The sequence below is a fragment of the Trichosurus vulpecula genome, chromosome 2 (assembly GCF_011100635.1).
Source record: "Trichosurus vulpecula isolate mTriVul1 chromosome 2, mTriVul1.pri, whole genome shotgun sequence".
Lineage (NCBI taxonomy): Eukaryota > Metazoa > Chordata > Mammalia > Diprotodontia > Phalangeridae > Trichosurus > Trichosurus vulpecula.
This window is the reverse complement of record NC_050574.1, coordinates 339,767,105-339,788,415: the sequence shown is the minus strand read 5'-3', so window position 1 is coordinate 339,788,415 and position 21,311 is coordinate 339,767,105. Positions and strand designations below refer to the sequence as shown.

The 21,311-nt window shown below is 39.3% G+C and overlaps 1 protein-coding gene across 1 annotated transcript in view; it reads right to left on the bottom strand.

The window, feature by feature from the left end:
* Positions 1–207: 207 nt before the first annotated feature.
* IGSF11 (immunoglobulin superfamily member 11) overlaps positions 208–21,311 on the bottom strand; it is a 39,056-nt gene continuing 17,952 nt past the window's right edge. The window contains exons 4-6 of the mRNA XM_036742545.1: positions 14,476–14,598; positions 12,835–12,985; positions 208–2,665 (exon numbers count right to left, since the gene is read on the bottom strand). Of these exons, the coding sequence (XP_036598440.1) occupies positions 2,221–2,665; positions 12,835–12,985; positions 14,476–14,598 (719 nt within the window). The 3' untranslated portion in view covers positions 208–2,220. The remainder of the gene's footprint in view (positions 2,666–12,834; positions 12,986–14,475; positions 14,599–21,311) is intronic.

Here is a 21,311-nt window from a genome sequence, read left to right as displayed (position 1 = left end):
TTCTTTCTCAGCATGACTTACAAGGAAGTGCGTTTTGCATGACTATACACATATAACCTATGTCAACTTGCTTGCCTTTGCAATTCGGGGGGCGGGGGGGGGGGAGAAGAAAGGGAGAGAAATTGAAACTCAAAAAAATTTTTTAAAAGTATGTTAAAATTGTTTTTGCACGTAATTGGGAAAAAACAATTAAATTTTTTACAGTAATGACACTTGTTGTATATGAATAAACTTTTATTGAATTTTAGACAATTAGAAAGAATAAAGAAATACAAGAGAAGATTCTCTATACAGAATGACCGATACAGCTTCCTGAACAACAGCTGACAGTGCCTCCTTTACAATGTCAGAATTTTCCATTTACTTTATAAAAGTATAGACATTCGTCTCATTTATTTAGATTTTTACAAAGCCAAGAGCAGTCAAATGGAATAATAAGTAGTACACAAAAGCAAATCCAAATTCATATTGATATTGGAATATCTGAGAGGATGAGGTTTGGAGTCTGGCCTTCTTAAAAATTATCCTGGTGAAGGGAGGAATTTTTTTTCTTCTTTTTGTGCAAGGAAGGCACAACATCATGTCAATCATGGCCCAGGAGGCCATCCCCAAAGATGACTATACTGATCAAAAAGGATGTATGTGGTAGGGAGGATGGAAAAGGGAAGTGGAAATGGAGGGGAAGAGACATCCTGGAAGAACTTGCTTTAAAATGAATTATGGGTTCAGTATTCTGGATAAGCTACAGAGTAAGTAATCATATCCCAGAAGCAGCTGCTTGTGCTTTTAGCAATCTGGTTTGATTAAGGCTCTACAGTTACCAAACACATTAACTGTGGGCAGGTCTACACAGCACAAAATGATGTGGAAAGTTGGCAAATTTCCCAGTGAATCTGGACTGTGTAGAGAGACCCAAGCTGGTTCATTCTGGAGAAAAAGAATACTTTTACAGTGGCATGAGATGCCTTTGGGTAAACCCCTGTGCAAAATGGCAACCCTGAGCTGTCACAGAGATTGGGCAGGCCTTACTTACTTTGAGCAGGAGCATATCACAACCTAGGAAAACATCACAACTCTTCCATCTTCCCATTTGTCTCTGCCTTTTCTCTTTGCCAAAAAATATATTTTTTCTTTAAAAAACAAATTAACTTCACCCTCCCCTTCCAACTGTATAGTAACATCCATCTGTCAAATGAGAATTAAGTTATCTGCCTCAAAGCAAGAGGTATTGTGTGCTGTTCTCTTAGTGTGATAACAAGGGAGACCCACAGACAGCCCTATACAGAGAAAGTGCCCTATGATGCTACAGCCCCGGAAGGTTACCTTCCCTGAATTGTATGAACCACAAAATAAAACATAAAACAGCTCTTGGGTGATAAAAATGTTACCTAACTCACTAAGCATAAACATTGATTCTCAAACCTATACTTCTTCTTGCTCAGCCTCACACCCTCCTATCCAAAAATAGTCCTCTTTCCAAAATATTTTCTTCCCCAGGGCATAATGAATAAACAAACAGCTGTGGTGGCCATAGGCATAAAACCGATCCTAGAAAGAAAAAGCAGTCTTCGATCCGTAACTACTAGAGAAATGGTCTAAATATGAGACGGTTCAAGAGAAAAGATAAATAAATAAATAGGAAGGGAAATCTTGATGGAGCTACCTTCTTTTCTCTCTGCTTCTCACTAAATGTTGTTCTCTCTGTGTGCTTTTGTCACTGAGACTTTGGGGGAGGGGGTTTCAATATGAACCGTTTCTGCCCCACCCCCTTCCCATAGGGATGGTTATAACATCGCTTCTCTAAAGGAACCTTTCTTCCAAAGTGGTTTTCATTATCCAAACACCACCTGGCACTGTAATCTTTTTTTAAAAAGAAAGGAAAAAAAGGTAAGTTAGGTATAGATTAGAAAATAAGCCCATCTGGACTGGAATTTGGATTTTACCTGCCCTCTTTACTTCTTCCCTGGGCTTGGCACATCTACGAGATTCAACTTTGTAATAAGAACCCGACGAACTCCACAGGGTAGAATAGAATTATCATGCTGGATGGTCTCCGTCCCATTTTTTTCTTTTTCTTTTTTTTCAAATCTCAAGATGAAGTGATATCCAGCTCTTCCCAATGCATTTTTTTAAACTGATGTGAGGATGAAGAAAACAATCTCCTTTCCAGCATTCTACCCCTTCTAGAGTAAAATCATCTTTTCCTGAACTATCTCAGCTCTATACTAGTGAGCCTGCTCTACTCTGGGCTGGCACCATGACGGGCACTGCACCAATTCGCTCTAGCGTGGTTTGGCTCACGGCATAGGAGTGTGTGTGCTGTGACCGAGGCTTCCGGCTGATGGAGCCATTGCTCCTGGATGTGACGTGTGGTGATGGAGCTTTGTTGGCAGTCACGACCAGAGTTTTCACCGAAGGTGGGACCAAATGGCTTCCATTGGCATAGATAGATGGTATATTGGCACTGCCTGAGTGGACAGAGAAGGACTGATGCAAGTCTCCCAGGTGGCCATAAGACTCCATGGTATGATGAACTTTGGGGTTGTTGTTCCAGTAGCGACTATTGTAAGTATTAGAAGAGGTCAGTGTGTTGTTCTCTGAAGATGAGACCTCGGCATGGAAAGCTTTGGCAGTTGAAGTACATTTAGGTGGAAGGTCATCTTCCCTGGAAAGAAACAATGATATGATTTGGAATTTAATCAAGATTTATTTTCGGTCATTACCCACAGGCTCAGCTTACTCCTGCCAAGGCTAAAATCATCTGTGTAACACAAATCCTCTCGTTCTAGCCTCCATGGTTTGCGAAGGACATTGACATCACTAGGGAGTGTCCAGAGGAGAGCAAATAGGATGGTAAAGGGCCTTGAGTCTATGTCATATGAGAACTAGTTGAAGAGAGTGAGTGTGATTAGCCTAGAGAAATAAAAACTCAGAAAGGACACACATAGTAAAGCACTTAATAAATAATTCACTCATTCATGACAGCCATTTTCAAGTATTTGCTGCATTAAATGATACCTATAACTTGAAGGATGGTCATGTGAAAAAGGGTTTACTCCTCTCAGCCCCAGAGGGAAGAATAAAGACCAATGAGTAAAACTGACAAAGTGATAAATTTAAGCTTGATGTAAGGAAAAACCTCCTAATCATCTGAGCTTTCCCAAAGTGGAATGGTCTGATGGAGAGAGGTGGTGCATTCCCCTTCCTCGGGAGGTTTTCAACCACTCATCATTGACGTTACTGACAATTCCTTTCATACAGGGTTGGGACGAGGTGATTGCCACAGTCCCTTCAAACTCTCAAATTCTGTGATTCTGATTCAGTCTTCTATGATATTTTGAACTCAAAATAGAATGCTAGACAGGGAGTCTGAAGACCTGGGTCTTACAAAGAGATCAAAGGAAGAAGAAAAGGACCCATATGTACAAAAATATAGCAGCTCTTTTGTGGGGTCAGAGAACTGGAAACTGGGAGGATGCTCATCAAGTGGGCAATGGCTGAACAAGTCAGGGTATATGAATGTGATAGAATACTACTGTGCTGTAGGATATAATAAAGGAGATGATTTCAGAAAGATCTGGGAAGAGCTGTATGAACTGATGCAAAGTGAAATGAGCAGAACCAGGAGAACAACTTATCACTAGCAACAGTATTATAAAGACAATCAACTTGAAAGACTTAGGAACTCTAACCAACACAATGACCAGCCATAATTCCAGATGATTCATGAAGATACCAGGTACTCATCTCCTGATAGAGACGTGACGGCCCTCAGACTGCAAACTGAACAATGCAATTTTTTGCAGTGGAATAGTCTGCCTGAGAGCTGGTGGATTCTCCCTTTTTGGGAGTTTTTGGTTTTTTGGTGGGTTTTTTTGTTTTGTTTTGTTTTGTTTTGTTTTACCATTCGTTATTTATGTTACAGTGGGGATTTCTTTCATAGAGGAATTAAGTTTAGGTGACTGCCGCAGGCCAAAAAATTAATGACCAATGCAAAAAATTGGTTTTGCTTGACTATACATGAGTGTAACAGAGGTTTTGTTTTTCTTGCTTTCTCAATTGATGGGAAGTAGGAGGGGGAAAGGAGGTAGGGAGGAGAGAAAACTAATCTTCATTTGAAAAAAAATAATTAAAAGAGAATACCCTGGGTTCCAGTCTCAGTTGTAATAGTTACTCATGCCCTCTGTCTTCCAGCTCAAGTGGCCTATTCCTATGCTTCTTCATAAAGCATACACCTGGAATGCGCTTCTCACCAGTGCCTTTTAGAATACTTGGCTTTCTTCAAGATTCATTACATGACACCTCTTATGGGAAGCTTTTCCCACTACCCCCCAGTTACTGTCTCCTTCCTCACTTAGTCATGTTTTATTCTGTTTACATGCTCTAGCTCCCAGTAGAATATAAGTTCCTTAGGGGTAGAGGTTGTTTTTATTTTGTTTTCTTTTGTCTTTGTCTCTCCAGAACCTAGCACAGTGCCCTGAACATAGTAGGTACTTAACAAATACTTGTTAGATTGGGGTGGATTGGACTGATTGGGCCTTAAAAAATAACCTAACAATACTTTAACTTGGGATCATAGACTTAGAGCTGGAAGAAACTGCAGAGGTCTGTAAAAGTCAAGAGTGATCTTTATTAAACAGGTACAAACATGATGTGGAGAAGTCAGCCTAATGCTGAAACAGCTCAATCTGGGGAAAGCAAGGAGGGCATTTATATTATTTTCAGACAAAGGAAGGTAGGAAATGGGCTGATCCAGGGAGGGAAGGGAATGTCTTATAGATGCAAACTGAGGCATGGAGGGGGGGCGGAATTCCAGGAACAGGGGCACTGAGTTCTTGGTACACTGAGATAAGCATGATGACACAGAGCCCAAGGCTCCAGTACAGACAACAGGAAAAGCAGGATGTTTAGAAAGTCATTTTACAGAGGAAAAAATGAGGTTCACAGTAGTGAAGTGACTTGCCTAAGGTCACACAACTAGTAAGACGATAAGTCACTCAAGTCCAAAACTTAGTACTCCCAGTCCACCATCACCGGGATCAACATGACCCTGGGCAAATCACTTCATCTCTCTAAGCCCAGTTTCCTCATGTGGGGATGGGCCAGATGATCTGGAAAGTCTCTTCTCAGTTTAAACCCCATGTTCCTCTTCTCCCCTGTAAAGGAGGGATAACTTCTAGAGCTGTACAAGATCTCTCCCAATACCTCCACTACTTCAATTAACCTTGTATAAGACTAAAAGAAAGGAATTTGCTTGGCATCCCCCATTCCAGGAGCACCAGTTAAAAAGTGATTAACTTATGCTCTGGCTATGGCCAAAGGAATGACCCAAGTGGACCTGCAGGTGGTTAATTAGATCAGGTAAGGTATGAGGAAGTGATGCCAAGGGAAAGAACTCTGGATGAGAAGTCACAGGACTTGGGCTTCAATTCTGACCATTCTTCTTACTCTCTGTGTGACCTTGGGTGAGTTATTAATGTCCCTGGCCTTGAGTTTCCTCATTTTAAAAAGAAGAGGTTTCTGGAGAGCAATCTGGAACTTTGCCCAAAGGGCTATAAAGATGTGCATTATGACCTTTTGACCCAGCAATACCACTTCTAGGGCTGTATCCCAAAGAGATCATAAAAATGGGAAAAGGACCCATATGTACAAAAATATTTATAGCAGCTCTTTTTGTGGTGGCAAAGAACTGGAAATTGAGGGGATGCCCATCAATTGGGAAGTGGCTGAGCAAGTTGTGGTATATGAATGTGATGGAATACTATTGTGCTATAAGAAACGATGAGCAGACGAACTTCAGAAAAACCTGGAAAGACTTATATGATGTGATGCTGAGTCAAGTGAGCAGAACCAGGAGAACATTATACACAATTACAGACACGGTTCAAAGACAGCTCCAAAAGACTCATGATGGAAAAAGTTGTCTGAATGCAAATTGAGGCAAACTATTTGTGCTCTCTCGTTCTCTCTCTCTCTCTCTCTCTCTCTGGTTTTGTTTCTTCTTTCTCAAGGTTCACTCCATTGGTTACAATTCTTCTTTACAACTTGACTACTGTGAAAATAAATTTAATGTGAAGGCATATGTAGAACCTATATCAAATTGCATGCCATCTTGGGAGGGGGAGGAGAAGGAAGGAGAGAAAATTTGGAACTCAAAAACTTGTGGAACTGAGTGTTGCGAATGAAAAATTAAAAAGAAGGGGTTGTCCTAGATAACATCTACGATCCGTTCCACATTTAAATCTATGATCCTCTGTGACATACAAAGAAGTAACCAGAACTGACAACAATAAGAACAGCTAGTAGCTATACAGGACATTAAGGTTGGCAAAGCATTTTACGTGCGTCATCTCATTTGATCAAGAATCTAACTGGTCTCATTAACCGATTCTTATTCTTCATTGTAGACCATCTTGCCAACTAAGTAAGACCACGGCTCTCCCGGAACAATGACCTAAGTGTAGGATCCATGCCAGGAGCACTGAAGAAGTCATCAAATCATTTCAATTTGCTAATAATGATAATTATTATAATACCTTCCATCTGTACAGCACTTTACAGATGCAAATTACTTCCACACCCATACTCTAATTTGCTACTTATTATTCAGCTAAATTTAAAAAACATTCATTAAGTGGTCACTCGGTGCAATGTGCCATGTCAAGGTGCTGGGGATACAGAGATAAAAATGAACAACAGACCCTGCTCTCAAGGAGCATGCATTCAGCTGGGACATAAAATGTGTCAAAATATAAACATATTCAAAATAATTTGAGGCAGGAAAGAGCATTACCAGCCAGGGAGGTTCTGTGAGATAATGAATACGAAGACACTTTTGAAAGTAAAAAGTCCTTTTAAAAGGTAGTTGTTATGATGATAATGATGATAATTATAGTAACAGTAAAAATACTAATAATAACTCATTTCCCAGAACGACAACAACCTGTGGAGTATTCAGAGCATTTACAAATGGGGAAAGTGGGGTTTTAAACTACAAAGTCACTGATCCTAAGCTACATGGCTAATAAGTAGTAGAGCCAGGTCTTAACCCAGGTTTAGCAGTTCAAAGTCCTTCATGCTTTCTGTTCTGATTCATTAAAAACTTTATATACTTTCCTCAGTGTGCTCACATCCTTGTCCTGTCTACCATTCCTAACAGGACGGTGGCTTTGGCACAGCTCTGCAGGATCCAAGAGAGTCCTTGAGTAGTCTGTTTAGATCTCTTCTGGCTCCTATAATCACTATAGCCTGAGTGGAGCTCCGATGTTGGGAAGAGACCACTTTATTGCCATTAGAACACAGCAAAGATTTATATAATAGAGCTTAAAGGTTTGCAAAGCATGGTACCTGCCTCTGTATTATCTCATTTGGTACTCACAACAATCCTGTGGGGGAGGAACTATTATTATCCCCACTTTAAAGATAAGGAAACAAGATGAGAGAGAGTAACTTGCTTAGGATTATACAAGTGGCAAGTGTTTGTGGCAGGATTCACACTTGGGTCTTCCTGGCAGGTAGGTGGCACAATAGATAGAGAACTGGACCTTGGCGTCAGGAAGACCTGGTTCAAATCCTGTCTCAGACGTTTAATTGTGGGACCCTAGTCAAGTCATTCTACCTCTCTCAGCCTCAGTTTCCTCATTTGTAAAATGGAGATAGTGACAGCACACACCTCACAAGGCTGTGGTGTGGATCAAATAAGATAACAATCTTTACTCAGGCCCAGAGATGTTAATAAGTTGCCCAAGGTCACACAAGTAGTAAGAAGAATGATCAAAATTAATGCCCAAGTCCAGTGACGTCTAATCTAGAGCTCTTTCCCTTGAACAATATGACAAATAGTCATCCGGTCTCTGATTTAAGACCTCTTGCGATGGAAAAACCATCATTTACTGGGCCAGCCTATTTCACTCTTTTCCAATTCTAGGATTCTAAGTCCATAGACTTCTTTTGATTAAAACTGGAATAATTTAGCATGGTGAATCAGCTAAGTTTGGGGCACTAAGTCTTTAAAGCTATGCATGTGTGCTGCAAGAAATGAAAAGCTGGGTAATTTTAGAAAATCATGGAAAGACTTGAATGAAATAATGAAAAGTGAAATGAGCAGGGCCAAGAGAACGTTGTATAACAGTAACAGCACTACTGTCTGGAAGAAACAACTGTGAACAAATTACAAATCCTCAGAATAACCACAAAGGACCTATGAAGGAGGATGCTGTCCACCTCCAGAGAAAAAACTGATAAATAGAAGTATGCAGAGTATGGCTTACATATATTTATAAATCTGTATCAGATGGCAAACTTCTCTAGTGTGGGGTGGGGAGGGAGGGAGAGAAATGGTTTGGAACTTAAAATGTGACAAAAGTTAATAAAATTAAATTGAAATAAATTTGTGCATGTGTTACAGTGAAATCCATCAATAAATTAGTAAACTGAAACCTTTGTTGATACTTTTGTTCTCAAAATAATGGTACAGTCATTTAACAAATGATTGCTGTCCTCATTAAAGCCCCTCATTATATCAAAAGGGTACAAAAATAACTAGTCTTAGCAACAAAAGAGTAAACACAAACAGAATTTCACCTTTTGCCAGGCTTTGCCAGGCTCCATCTTTGAAGGGGCTAAATCAGAGGAACAATCATCAGTTAAATGCAAAACTGAAAAGAGAGAGGTCAACGTAGGCCCCACTTGCTAAATGGATGATCACTGATGGCCTTCAGCTTTAACATCTTCACAGGCAAAGTGAACTGCATAGTTAAATTTGCATTATCCCAGTAACTCAAATATTCAAAACACTATTACTGAAGAAAAAAAAATATGTGGCCTACACTGTCAAGATTTGTTAACTATAGCTTGACTTCAATTTACCTGTAAAATAAATGTTTCTGGAAAATTGTCTGCAAGTGAAGATCTTTATTATAAAATAAGATTTTCCCCATTAACTTTCAACATAATGAGTTTCCAAAGGATAGGGGGAATGGGGGAGGGAGAGGAATGACTCCAGAGTATAATAAGAATCACACTTGAGAAACCTAACATTCACTCTGAGGAAGATACTGTCATTACTGAGTTATAGTCTATATTGCATTTAATTGTTCCACACAACCCCAGTAAGAAATTTTATTCAAATGGACAATTAATCCATTTGACCTCAACACATTCATTAAACACACAAGGTTTAAAATATGCCATTTGCTTAATTTCCATTTCCCTGCGAGTTCTCAAGGATAATAATATGACATTTTTCTTTTTTCACCATACTATGTCTGACTTAAAATCTGTAGAGCCCAGTATTCTGTCTCCAACTGTAGCATCGAGGAATAATTTGTTGGACAGATGATAATAAACCTCGAAAATTGAAGAGTATATCCCCAAATCATATCTTGTTTCCCTTAACTTATGACTCTACTATCCACAAATCTGTACAGATCTTCCCTGAGCCCAATTATGTTTTCAATCTAAACTACCTGATGGGGAAAATGAATATTAATATATTCCCACCTGGGAAGACCATCACATGAAAGGTCTAGATGTTATTCTTCATCTCATACATAAATTTATTTCATCACATATGAAACTTTCTCTGAATAGTGATTACTGTTCTCTCTAGTGTCTCACCTGTGAAATGTACCATACTCCATGGCAGGCCATACCACAATGCCCTTAATATCATTATGACTAAGAGACTGGCCAAGAGCTACCATGTATAAATTCTTTTTCTTCCTACACAAGCATCTCTGAAGCTACTGACACAATAATAATCATAACAACTCATAATTATATTTGGCATTTTAAGGTCTACAAAGTTCCTTACAAAGTGATGGTGCATAACATCTTCTGGGCCCTTCCTGCTGCTTAACTCTTCCTAGTTACTTCCACTGGCTCCCTGGTTCATTCTCCACAGCAGCTCTTCTAAACCTTTTCTGTTTTCTCAAGCCCCCAACTTTCCAGTTGGGAGAAAGAATCCCACTTTTCCTTACCGACTATAGCAAATAATTTAGCCTTCTATTTCACTGAGAAGCCTGAGGCCATTCAAAAAGACACTCCAATTCCCCTCCTCCAAAAGTCTCAGTATCAGTACCAAGTCTCTACTCCTTCCCTCTGGACACAGACATACTCCTAAGGCTAATAATTTCTTGATCTCAGGAGATCTCTGTCTTTTTTATGTCACAGACCCCTTTGGCTGATGAAGTCTATGGGTCCCTTCTTAGAATAATATTCTTAACTGTATAAACTAAAATACACAGGATTACAGAGAAAATCAATTATGCTAAAATACAGTTACTGAAATGTTAAAAAAAATAAATTACAGGTTTAAGAACCCTAGGTTAAGAGCCTGTGCTCCACCCATATGCATGACCTCTTCCCTTCTATCTCCTTCCGAAGCTCACTCCAGCAATTTTTCTCCCACTTACCTTCAATTTCTCTCTCTCCATTGGTTCCTTCCCATCTCTCCCTAATCCTTAAAAAAGCCCTCCCTTGACTCTTCTACTCAACCTAGACATAGTCCTGTATCTCTCCTTCTCTTTAAATACCAATTTTTAATGTTGTGTACATATGATATAAACATCCAATTTCTCAACACATACTTTCTTGATACATACAATCCTTTAACAACCTGGATCCTCCTTCTCCCCCACTTCCATCATGTGTTGAAAACATTCTCTAAGGGAGACTACCTATTCATCAAACCAATTCTTTGCTTTGTTTTGTTTTTTATTCTCTCTCACTCCTTAGGCCTCCTCTTCCCAGACTTCTCTTTAGTATTTCTCACTAATAGCCACATCCTTTTCCTGAACACTTTCCATCCCCTGGCTTTAGGGACAGCATTCTCTTCTGGTTTTCCACCTAGCGCACAGCCCCCTTTATCTACTTTGCCTAGCATACCCTCTCCTTCCTGAACCCTTAAGGTGAGTGATCCTTGAAGACTTATTTTTGGCTTCATTCTCTTCTATCTGTTCCTCTGGTAATCTCATTCACCTCAGAATTGGCCTAGTTCTAAGTATTATCTCAACAGAGACAACTCCTCAGTCTCTATCTTCCAGCCCCCATTTCTTTCATGAGCCTGTGTGTCCAATGGCCAGCAAAGTGTCTCCACTTGTATGTCCTACTAGAGCCTGAAACACGATATATTCAAAACTGGGCTTGTTATTCTTCCCCTACAATCCACTTTTATTTGACTCTTTCTGCTTCCATGTTTAAACCTTGCAGCATTTTTTACTATTACCTCTCCTTTACTTCTCATATCCAACTTTATATCAAGGAGGAAAGTATGACCCTAATAGGGCAGAGAGAGAACAGGGAAGAACCAAAAGTCATGATCAATCAATCAAAAAGTACTTACGTGCCTACTATGTGCCAAGCACTGGGGATGCAAACACAAAGAATGAAGCAATTCTTACTCTTGGGGGGTTGTATTCTAATAATAAGGGCAAAGGGTGGAGTGATCATTGACAGGGCCCAAGCACAAGGTGGGGAAAGGGTACCCTCATTTGGATATACGCATGCTGCAAAAGAAACTAAATAAAATGAAATTCTAGGTTGCTTGCTTTCTGTAGGACTGACTATGCTTTTTGTTGGGCTGAGGAACAAAATATGGAATTTGTAATTTGAAAGAGATGGCAGGATATCTTATATGACATACTCTTTCCATCGTCAGTTCCTTGAGATCAAGAAGACAAAGCTCCAAGTAATCAGGGATATGGACAGCAAGACAAACAGAAGCCATAGCGTTGCTTTTGCTGAGGGATTTTTATATCCTAAAGTATATAAAGAATTAGGCCTGGTGGTTGACAAAATGAAGAGATGAGAAGATACACCTCCCTCTTTTCACTGAAGAAGCAGGGGATCATGGGAATGGGATGTTACATATGCCATTAGACAAAGTTGGGAGTTTTGGTTTTGTTAAATTAAAGAAAAAAACTATCTCTAGGAAAAGGGAGTACTCCCTTCGGAGACCCGTGGAGAAGCATGTATTTATAAAGGAATTTGACATAAGAACAAAAGGTAAAATGAGATAATGTAGCATGGTGAATAGTGCACTGGCCTCAGATCTAGGAAGACATAGTTTCAAGTATTGCTTTGAATACAGATTGGCTGTGCCTTGGGACAAATCACTTCACTTGTCAGTGCTCTAGGCAATTCTCCAAGACTCCAAGTTGCAAAATTAAGTGCCAGCCTGCACTTGCACAAAGGGAATTTTCTCCACTGGGAGTTAGTTATCACAAGTCTGGTCCTTATCCCTATCAATTAAAAAAGTTTTTTTAAAACAGAGGAAAAGAGTAGTTCTAATATTATACTATTTGATTCATGCTTTCACCAGCCTTGCATCCCACATCAGCAATAGATTCTACGCATCCAAAATTGTCCCTTCTGATATTCTGATTTAAAAAGAGAAAGGACACCAGAAAAATTCACTAAGGCAGGATTTGCAGCTATGTTGGACAATTAAGAAAAAATGTCAATTTGATGATGATACTATCATTTGAAAATCCAACCCCAAAGCCATAAAACAGTCAGCAACATAGAATGCAGGGTCAGAATTAAAATGGCATTTTTTTCATCACGTCATGAGATTATGTAGGTGGAATGGGACGACGTGTTCATGAGCACGTTGCAAGTTTGTCCTAAAGAAATGATCTTTAGGATACTGACAGTGGCCTCAAAATCTGTACTAGGACCTGAGAAGTGGTATATGGGTATCAGTCACTGTTGTAATCTTAAAAATCACGGTTGAAAAACCAGTGAGGACATTTTCATTACTAAGGTGAACAGAAATATAAACAGAGACAGTCAACCTGTAGCTATGTGACCAAATCCCAAACTTAGACAAACCTTATCTCATTCGGGATCTCTTCCTCCTCTTCCTCTTTATTTCTGTTTCTCCAGTAAAAGAACGCCACAAGCATCAAGATAAGACATAGGATGACAACAACCGCGGCACTGCTCACAACTCCTGCAATAACACCAACACTCCTGGGCTGGGCTGCGACATGCATTGAAAAAGAAAGAACAGCAGCATTGGCTCAACATTGCATAAACACAAGAGACGCTACCAAGGACGCACGTAATGCTCAGCGTGTACAATTGTCCAGTCTGTTTCATTCATAAACAGTAAAACTTCAATTGACTGGAATCTCCACTAACAAACTGTCTAAGATTTTCATTCCACCTTCATAAAAGACACAAATGATAAGATAGGTTATATCACAGTTTACCCCTCAAAAAAGGCAATTTCTAGGATTCATTATGTAAGCAGCCAGATGGCGCCATAGTGCACAGAGTGCTAGGCCTGGAGTCAAGAAGGAAAACTCATCTTCCTGAGATCAAATGTGGCCTCAGTTTCCCAATCTATAAAGAGGGGGAGTTCTGGACTAGATAATCTCTGAGGTCCCTTCTAGCTCAAAAATCTATGAGCCTTCAGTTTCCTCATCTGTAAAATGAGGGAATTAAACTAAAACAACCTCTAAGGTCGTTCACAATTCTAAATCTATGAGTCTACAATGCTATATCCATAACCAATGAAATCATCTGATGCTGTTCAGGCATTTTCAGTCACGTCCATCTCTTCTTGACCCCATTTGGGGTTTTCTTGGCAAAGATACTGGAACGGTTTGCCATTTCCCTCTCCAGCTCATTTTACAGATGAGGAAACTGAGGCAAACAGGGTTAAGTGACTTGCTCAGCTTCACACAGCTAGTGTATGTGTCTGAGGCTAGATCTGAACTCAAGAAGATAAGTATTCCTGACTCTGGGCTCAGCACTGTACCACCTAGCTGCTCACATGATGAATTCTAGAAATTGCTTTTTTGAGGGTTCTAAGGTAAGATTTGAACTCAGGAAAGAACTGAACTGACAACTCCTATCTCATCAATATTCCTGAAGATGAGTTTCCCTAACTACAGGCCTGGCTCTCTATCCATTGCACCATGCAGACTGACTCTTCATGACCCATGGACCACACTGTCTATGGGGCTGGGGTTTTTTTTTGGCAAAGATACTAGAATAGTTTGCCATTTCCTTCTCTAGTAGATTAAAGCAAACAGAGGTTAAGTGACTTGCCCAGGGTCACACGGTTAGTATTTGTCTGAGGCCAGATATGAATTCAGGTGTTCCTAACTCCAAACCCAGTGCTCTATCCACTGAGTCACCTAGCTGCATAATGAATTCACATATCAGATAAATTTTCAAGCACAATTAGCAGAAAGTATCTTAACAGTGAAAAGGGTTTTCTCTCTAATTGTTAAGTAATCATTAATTAATTCCATTAGATTATGAGTTCCTTGAGGGCAGGGACTCTCTTGTCTCTTTTTGTATTCCCCAGAGCTTAGCATACTGCCTAGTACATAGTAGGTAATTAATAAATGTTTACTGACTGACTAATAGAAATAACCTATTCCTCAAGATACCTGGATGAATCCATGCTTTCTTGTTCTAGAACCAGTAAACACTAACATTGGCCTTGGAGAAACTCACGTGAAATGACCTGAAGATCCAAGAGACAAGTGCTGGTCCCGATGGCGTTAGAAGCCACACACTGGTATAAGCCAGAAGAGACAGAGCTGATATTACGGAGGGTAACTGTTCCCTGGATTTGGTCTGTATAGACAGTGATAAAAAGAGTATTTAGAGGTGGAAAACTAAAGAAGGATTTTTTAAAGCATCTTTGATGAGAATTTCTAGTCAAAAGAAATCTAGCTGAATATGGCAAACATTTTTAAGTATCTACTGTGTGCAAAGGCACTATGGTAAAAGCTAGGGATACAAAGATAAAAAATGAAACAGGCTCTCCCCTCAAGGAGTTTACATTCTACTGGAGAGATGCAACATGTACACAGATTAGTAAATGGTAATGTACATACAGAGCTGATACAAAGTTATTTCAAAATTTCATATCAAGAAAGGTTTCATGTAATAGGCAGCACCCTAACTCTGAAGGATTCTACTATGTGAAAATGGAGTAGAATTTGGACACAAGAAACTAACTGTGGCATGCCATATACTTCCACATCATCTTTCACACCCATCCCTTCGATCCACATATATGGCTTCTACCCTAGTTGAGATCCTCATCACTTCTCCCCTGGACTATCGCAATTGCCCAACAGCCTCTTAACTGGCTTCTCTGCCTCAAGCCTATCCCCCCCTCATACACCTCCTGCAAATCTAAAGTAATATTCCTAAAATGTAGGTCTGACTATGTCATTCCCCCAATTAATAAATTCTGGTAGCTTCTGATCACCTTTATGACTTAATTATAAACTCCTGGGTTTGGCATTTTAAGCTCTTCAAATCTGACCCCAGCCAACTTTCCCAGCCTCCTTATGCACACTCCATTATCTAGCCATACTGCCCTCCTTGCTGTTCCTCATGGCATCCAACCTCCCTGTCTGTCTCTTTTGCCTTTGTAGTGGTTGTCCCTTCAGCCTCTAGAATGTTCTCCCTCCCCACTGCCATCCCTAGGAATCCTTGGTTTCCTTTAAGATTCACCTGAAGTACCACTTTCTGTATCAAATGTTTCTCAGTTCTCCCCACTTGCTAGTGTCTCCCTGTCCAAGATTAGCTCAATCTGCTTTAAGAAAAATTGTAAACTCTCCTCTGTTTGGCTTTTAAAGCCTACAACAACTTGATTCCAACCTATCTTTCTACCTGATTACATATTACTCTCCTTGCAATCTACACTCATGCCAAATTGTCCTTTCTGTTCCTGACCCACAGAACTCCACCCCTTATTTCCACACCTGTGCACTAGCTGGGATGTACTCCCTCTTTCCCTCTCCCTCCCAGAAACCCTTACTTCTTCAAGACTCAGCTCAAACATCACCTTCTGCATACCATCTTTTGTAATCCTTCAACTGCTACTTATTTCATATTTACTTATATAAGTTCATGCTGTCTCTCCTAACTGAATTAAAGTTCCTTAAGAACAAGATCTGCTTCATTTTTGTCTTCATGTGCCTAGCACAGTACCTGGCACATCGCAGGTTCTTAATAGATTATTCTTGATAGATTTGACTGAAATGTTAATTATATGAGAAGTAATATGAAATAAGACTGGAAAGGTAGGCAGACAACAGCTTGTGAAGGGCTTTAAATGCCAGGTTGAGATAATGTTTTAAAGGAGAGTATGAGTTACACTTTCCTTCTTTTTCAGCTGAATTTTTGGAAAATTAAAGCCAAAGACTAATACAAATATCATCAGTAAATACCCATACTGAAGTTCTGAAAAGAACTATGGCACAAACAAATGAATAGATAATCTTAAGATCTGTACCGAACAAGGAATCCCCTCTAAAACAGCCAGCCTCTGCCTGAGAACTTTCAGACCTCCTTGCTACCTTTTTTAAGGAAGCTTATGCCACACTTTAACTGCTTAAATTGTTGGGAATTTTCCCCTTACATCAAGCCAAAGTTTGCCTAAAATTTCCACTCACTGCTCCTAGTTTTGCCCTCCAAGTGCAAGCAAAGTAAGTGAACCTCTGTTCCCCAAAAAGCTTTGCCATGTCTCAACCCACCATTATGTATATCAACTTGGTACTTTCCTCTTCATTTTCATCCTACCCCCCTTCCCCAATTTTTACAAAGTTAATATAGATACTTCTGTGATTTTCTTAAGCTATAATATAGAGCTTTACATTTATTCTTATCATATCTCATATCATTAGATTTGAGCCATCATTACAGTCAATTTAAATCTTTTGTGGTCCCTATTCTGTGATCTAGAATATTAGACATCCCTCCCAGCTTCATGTCATTCACAAATTTGGTAAGCAGACCACCTCCGCCTTCATCCATAGATAAAAAATGCTGAACTGGACAGAACCAAGGACAGCACCCTGGGACCTTCCATTAGACCCCTCTCTCCAAAATGTCTCTGGGTCTAGTCATTCAACTATATCTAAATCCACCGATACATACTCTAATCTGGCCCATATCTTTCTACTTTGTCTATAGGGATATTGTGAAATTCTCTTTCTGTATCAAATGTTTCTCAGTTCTCCCCACTTGCTAGTGTCTCCCTGAAAAGTCTCCCAGAAAAGCAGCATGGAGTCAGAGGGATGGGTTCAAAGCCTACTTCTGACTTGATTAAGTCACTTAAGCTAAATGACCTCAGTTTCCTCATCTGTTAAAACAAATAAAAAGATGGAACTGTACTACATGGCTTCTGAGGTCCCTTCCAGGTCTTTATCTATGGTCCTATGACCTGCTAAAGCCCATAATATGTACATAATTAATCAGTATCACAAAACTAGAAAAGGGGAGGAAGGGAAGAAGAGGTTAAATCCAAAATTAACATATATAATGGAAAAAATTGGCATTTCATGAATAAGACGCTGCCAGTCTCTAAGAAAAATAATACAGTAATAGCAAATTTCCATTAATAGCTAAGTTAAGTAGAGAGTAAGTAGAATTAATTCTAACAATTTTCACCTGAGACATCATTGTGCAAATTGGTGTTCCAGAATTCAGAATGTTACTCTGTACCCCAATACCACTATTATAATACCAATGCTTCAATAATGTAACATTTCTGCAAATCATTACTATTTGCATAGTTATTAAGTCTCCCCAGTGACTGTAATGAAAATAATTTCTTCATAGTAACAGTCACTTATCCACAAGTCAGAACTTCAGCTAATTCAATTGTCTGAAGTCACCTCAAACCTGGAAGTTAATAAAAAAACTCAAGAATAAGCATGAAAACAGAAAACACAAAGCCCAAGCATTTTATTCCTAAGTATGGTGATGTTCTTTTATTTCAATGGATCTGAAATTTTATCCATGTTGCTATTCTACATCTAGTTAAGTCAAGTGATCAATAAGCATTTACTAAATGTCTAATCCCTAGAAATATAAATACAAACAAAAAGACAGTTTATGCCCTCCAAGAGTTTACATTCTAATGGGGAAAGACAATATATAAAAGAGCTGAAAAGTACATGCAATGTGTCAAAGTCCAAAGAGTCAGAAGTAAGGCCTGGAAAGGAATGAAGGACAACTGGCCAATGATCTTCCACAAGGGGCCCACGCACTGTGGCAGGGGCCTTCCTTTAGGTACCTTACCATCTTGTGGATATCAGTAGATAGAAGCAAAGGACATTGATCAGTTTTCCCTCATTTTTGTCACATAACCAGCCCATCTCCTTTTTTGGTCATAAAGCTTCTTGATAACATGCCTTATATTTCTTCTCTTAATACAATTTGTGGCTGGCAATGTCTTACAGCCAATTCATGTCCCTCTCTGCAGCTCTCTGAGTGACCCACAACATTAATCCTTTGGAGACCATGGTGTTCAATGATCTGAAACTATACAGCATCAGCAGGAGAAGGTTCTGATAGAGTTCACTGGTCATTCAGTTTCTATTAAAAAAATACATATTCATGATTCATGAAACAACCTTCTCTCCTAGTCAAAGTAATTTTACATACAAAACTAAGACTTCATTATCAGGCTTCACCTGGCAACCTTCAGTTCTTTTAATCTTTTGTAAATGTTTATTTATTTATTTTTAATTTATGAAATAAAGCAAGTATTGCCATTACATAGTATAATAAAAAAAAGATGATTGCACATGAAACTGCAAATCTATTATGTACAACTTGTTATTCCTTTTAAATACATAATAAAATTACCATGTAAATTTCTTTTTTTTCCTTCCCCTCCCACCCTAGAGATGACTACCTTCAGATACAAACAGGTATATATACATATAAAATCATTCTACACATACTTCTATTCATCATTTCTTTCTCTGGATGCAGATAACATAGATGGGTATTTAGAGTAGTCAAAATGCTTATTCTCTCAAAGTTGTTCTTAAGACAATGTAGCTGTTACTGTACACATTCTCTTCCTTCTGCTCTTTTTACTCTCCATTATTTCATGCAAGTCTATCCACGTTTCTCTAAGATCATCAGGTTCATCGTTTCTTATAGCACAGTAGTGTTCCATCATGATCATATGCCACAACTTGTCTAGCCATTCCCCAATTGACAGGCATCCTCACAATTTCCAGTTCCTTGCCACCACAAAGAGAGTTGCTATAAATATTTTAGAACATATAGGTTCTTTTCCTTTTCCCTAATTATCTTTGGAAATGGACCTGGTAGTGGTATTGCTGGGTCAAAGGGTATACACAGCTTAATATCACTCTTTGGGCACAACTCCAGATTGCTCCCCAAAATGACTCGATCACTTCACAACTCCGTCAACAATGAGTTAGTGTCCCAATTTTCCACATCCCCTCCAACATTTGTCGCTTTTCCCTTCAATCATTTTAGCCAATCTGATAGGTGTAAAATCATTATCTCAATGCTGTTTTAATTTGCATTTCCCTAATCACAATGATTCAGAGCATTTTTTTCATGTCTTCAACCTTCAGTTCTGTCCTAAGCTATAAATGGGAAGTGGGAGACAAAAAGCAGAGGCTATAGATAGCAGACTGGAAGGGAAGGGGTCAGTGAAAAACAGATTATTGAATCTAATAAACAGAGGTAGACATGGGGGAAGAAACTAAATAAACACCAAGTTGGATAGTACAGCAGTGAGGGAATTCAAGGAAAGGGCAAACTAAGTACTAAACATCTCCAAAGACCCTTGAGGATATCTATAATGATGACCCAGAATCATCAAGAAAAGGTTAAATTGGGCCAAATACACTTTATTTACTAAAGCAAGGGAAAAGCTAAAGTAAAGTTTGGACACCTAAAAGGTTAGGCTTTGACTGGATTACAAATCCATTTACCCAGAATACCCCATTCTCCAAGAATGCCTGACAAATACGGCCTTGCTGTACATTGGAATCATCGGCTGGATGACGCATTTTTTGTGGGTTTCCCTCTTCTTGCTTGGACAATGTTTCTGCTTTTTTTTAACAGCCTTTTCTAGGCTGTAGTGGTAGGGTCCAAGTGTGATATCCTCTTCCTAAGGCTGAGGACCTTCCCTCACCCGAGAGGGAACTGGAGCAATGGGTATCTTTTCTGGACTATCACAATGGCCTCCTGATTGGTCTCCCTGTCGGAAGTCCCTCCCCACCTCTAATCTATCCTCCACAAACATGCCAAAGTCATCTTCCTAACGTATAGATCTGACCACCTTACTCCCTTACTCAGTAAATTCCGGTGATTTCCTTGAATTCATTCTTTCACAGCCAAGCAGTAACCTACTCTACCAGACATCACATTTTTCCTCCTTCACCTACATTACAATCCAATCAAACTGGCCTATTTTCTACTCCTGATACAGAACACTCAATCTCCCATCTCCACATCTATGTACAGACTATCCAGCCCTAACCCTACCCCCACCCCACCTCTTCAAGCCTAGACTTCACACCTTCCTCCACAGCCAGCTAGTTTTCTCTAAGGCTTAGTTCAAATGCAACTTCTACTTGAAGCCTTTTCTGATTCTCCCAACCACTGTGCCTATTCCCCATCCCATCCCATTACCTTATATCTATTTTGTATATACCTATATATGAAAAGTATATATTGTGTCCCCAGATCGTGAGCTCCTCAGCAGCTGTAATTATTTTTAAAATATTAATTTATTTTTAGTTTTCAACATTCACTTCCACAAGATTTTGAGTTCCAAATTTTCTCCCCTTCCCTTCCCTCCCCCCACCCCAAGATGGCATGCAATCTGATATAGGCTCTACATACACATTCATATCAATCATATTTTCACATTAGTCAAGTTGTAAAAAAGAATTAGAACCAATGGGAAGAACCTCAAGAAAGAAGAAACAAAACAAAGAGCAAATAGTCTGCTTCAATCTGCATTGAGACTCCATAGCTCTTTCTCTGGGAGTTGATAGCATTTCCCATAATAAATCTTTTGGAATTGTCTTAGATCTTTGCATTGCTGAGAAGAGCTAAGTCTAACAAAGCTGGTCATCACACAATGTTGCTGTTACTATGTACAATGTTCTCTTGGTTCTGCTCACTTCACTCAGCATCAGTTTATGTAAGTCTTTCCAGGTTTTTTTGAGTCAGCCTATCATCTTTTCTTATGGAACAACAGCATTCCATTACATTCATATACCACAACTTGTTCAGCCATTCCTCAATTTCCAATTCTTTGCTACCACAGAAAAAGCTGCTATAACGATTTTTGTACATGTGGGTCCTTTTCTCATTTTTATGATCTCTTTGGGATACAGACCTAGAAGCGGTATTGCTGGGTCAAATGATATGCAGTTTTATAGCCCTTTGGGCATAGTTCCAAATTGTTCTCCAGAATGGCTGGATCAGTTCACAACTCCACTAACAATGCATTAGTGTTCCAATTTTCCCACATCTCCATTTATCAT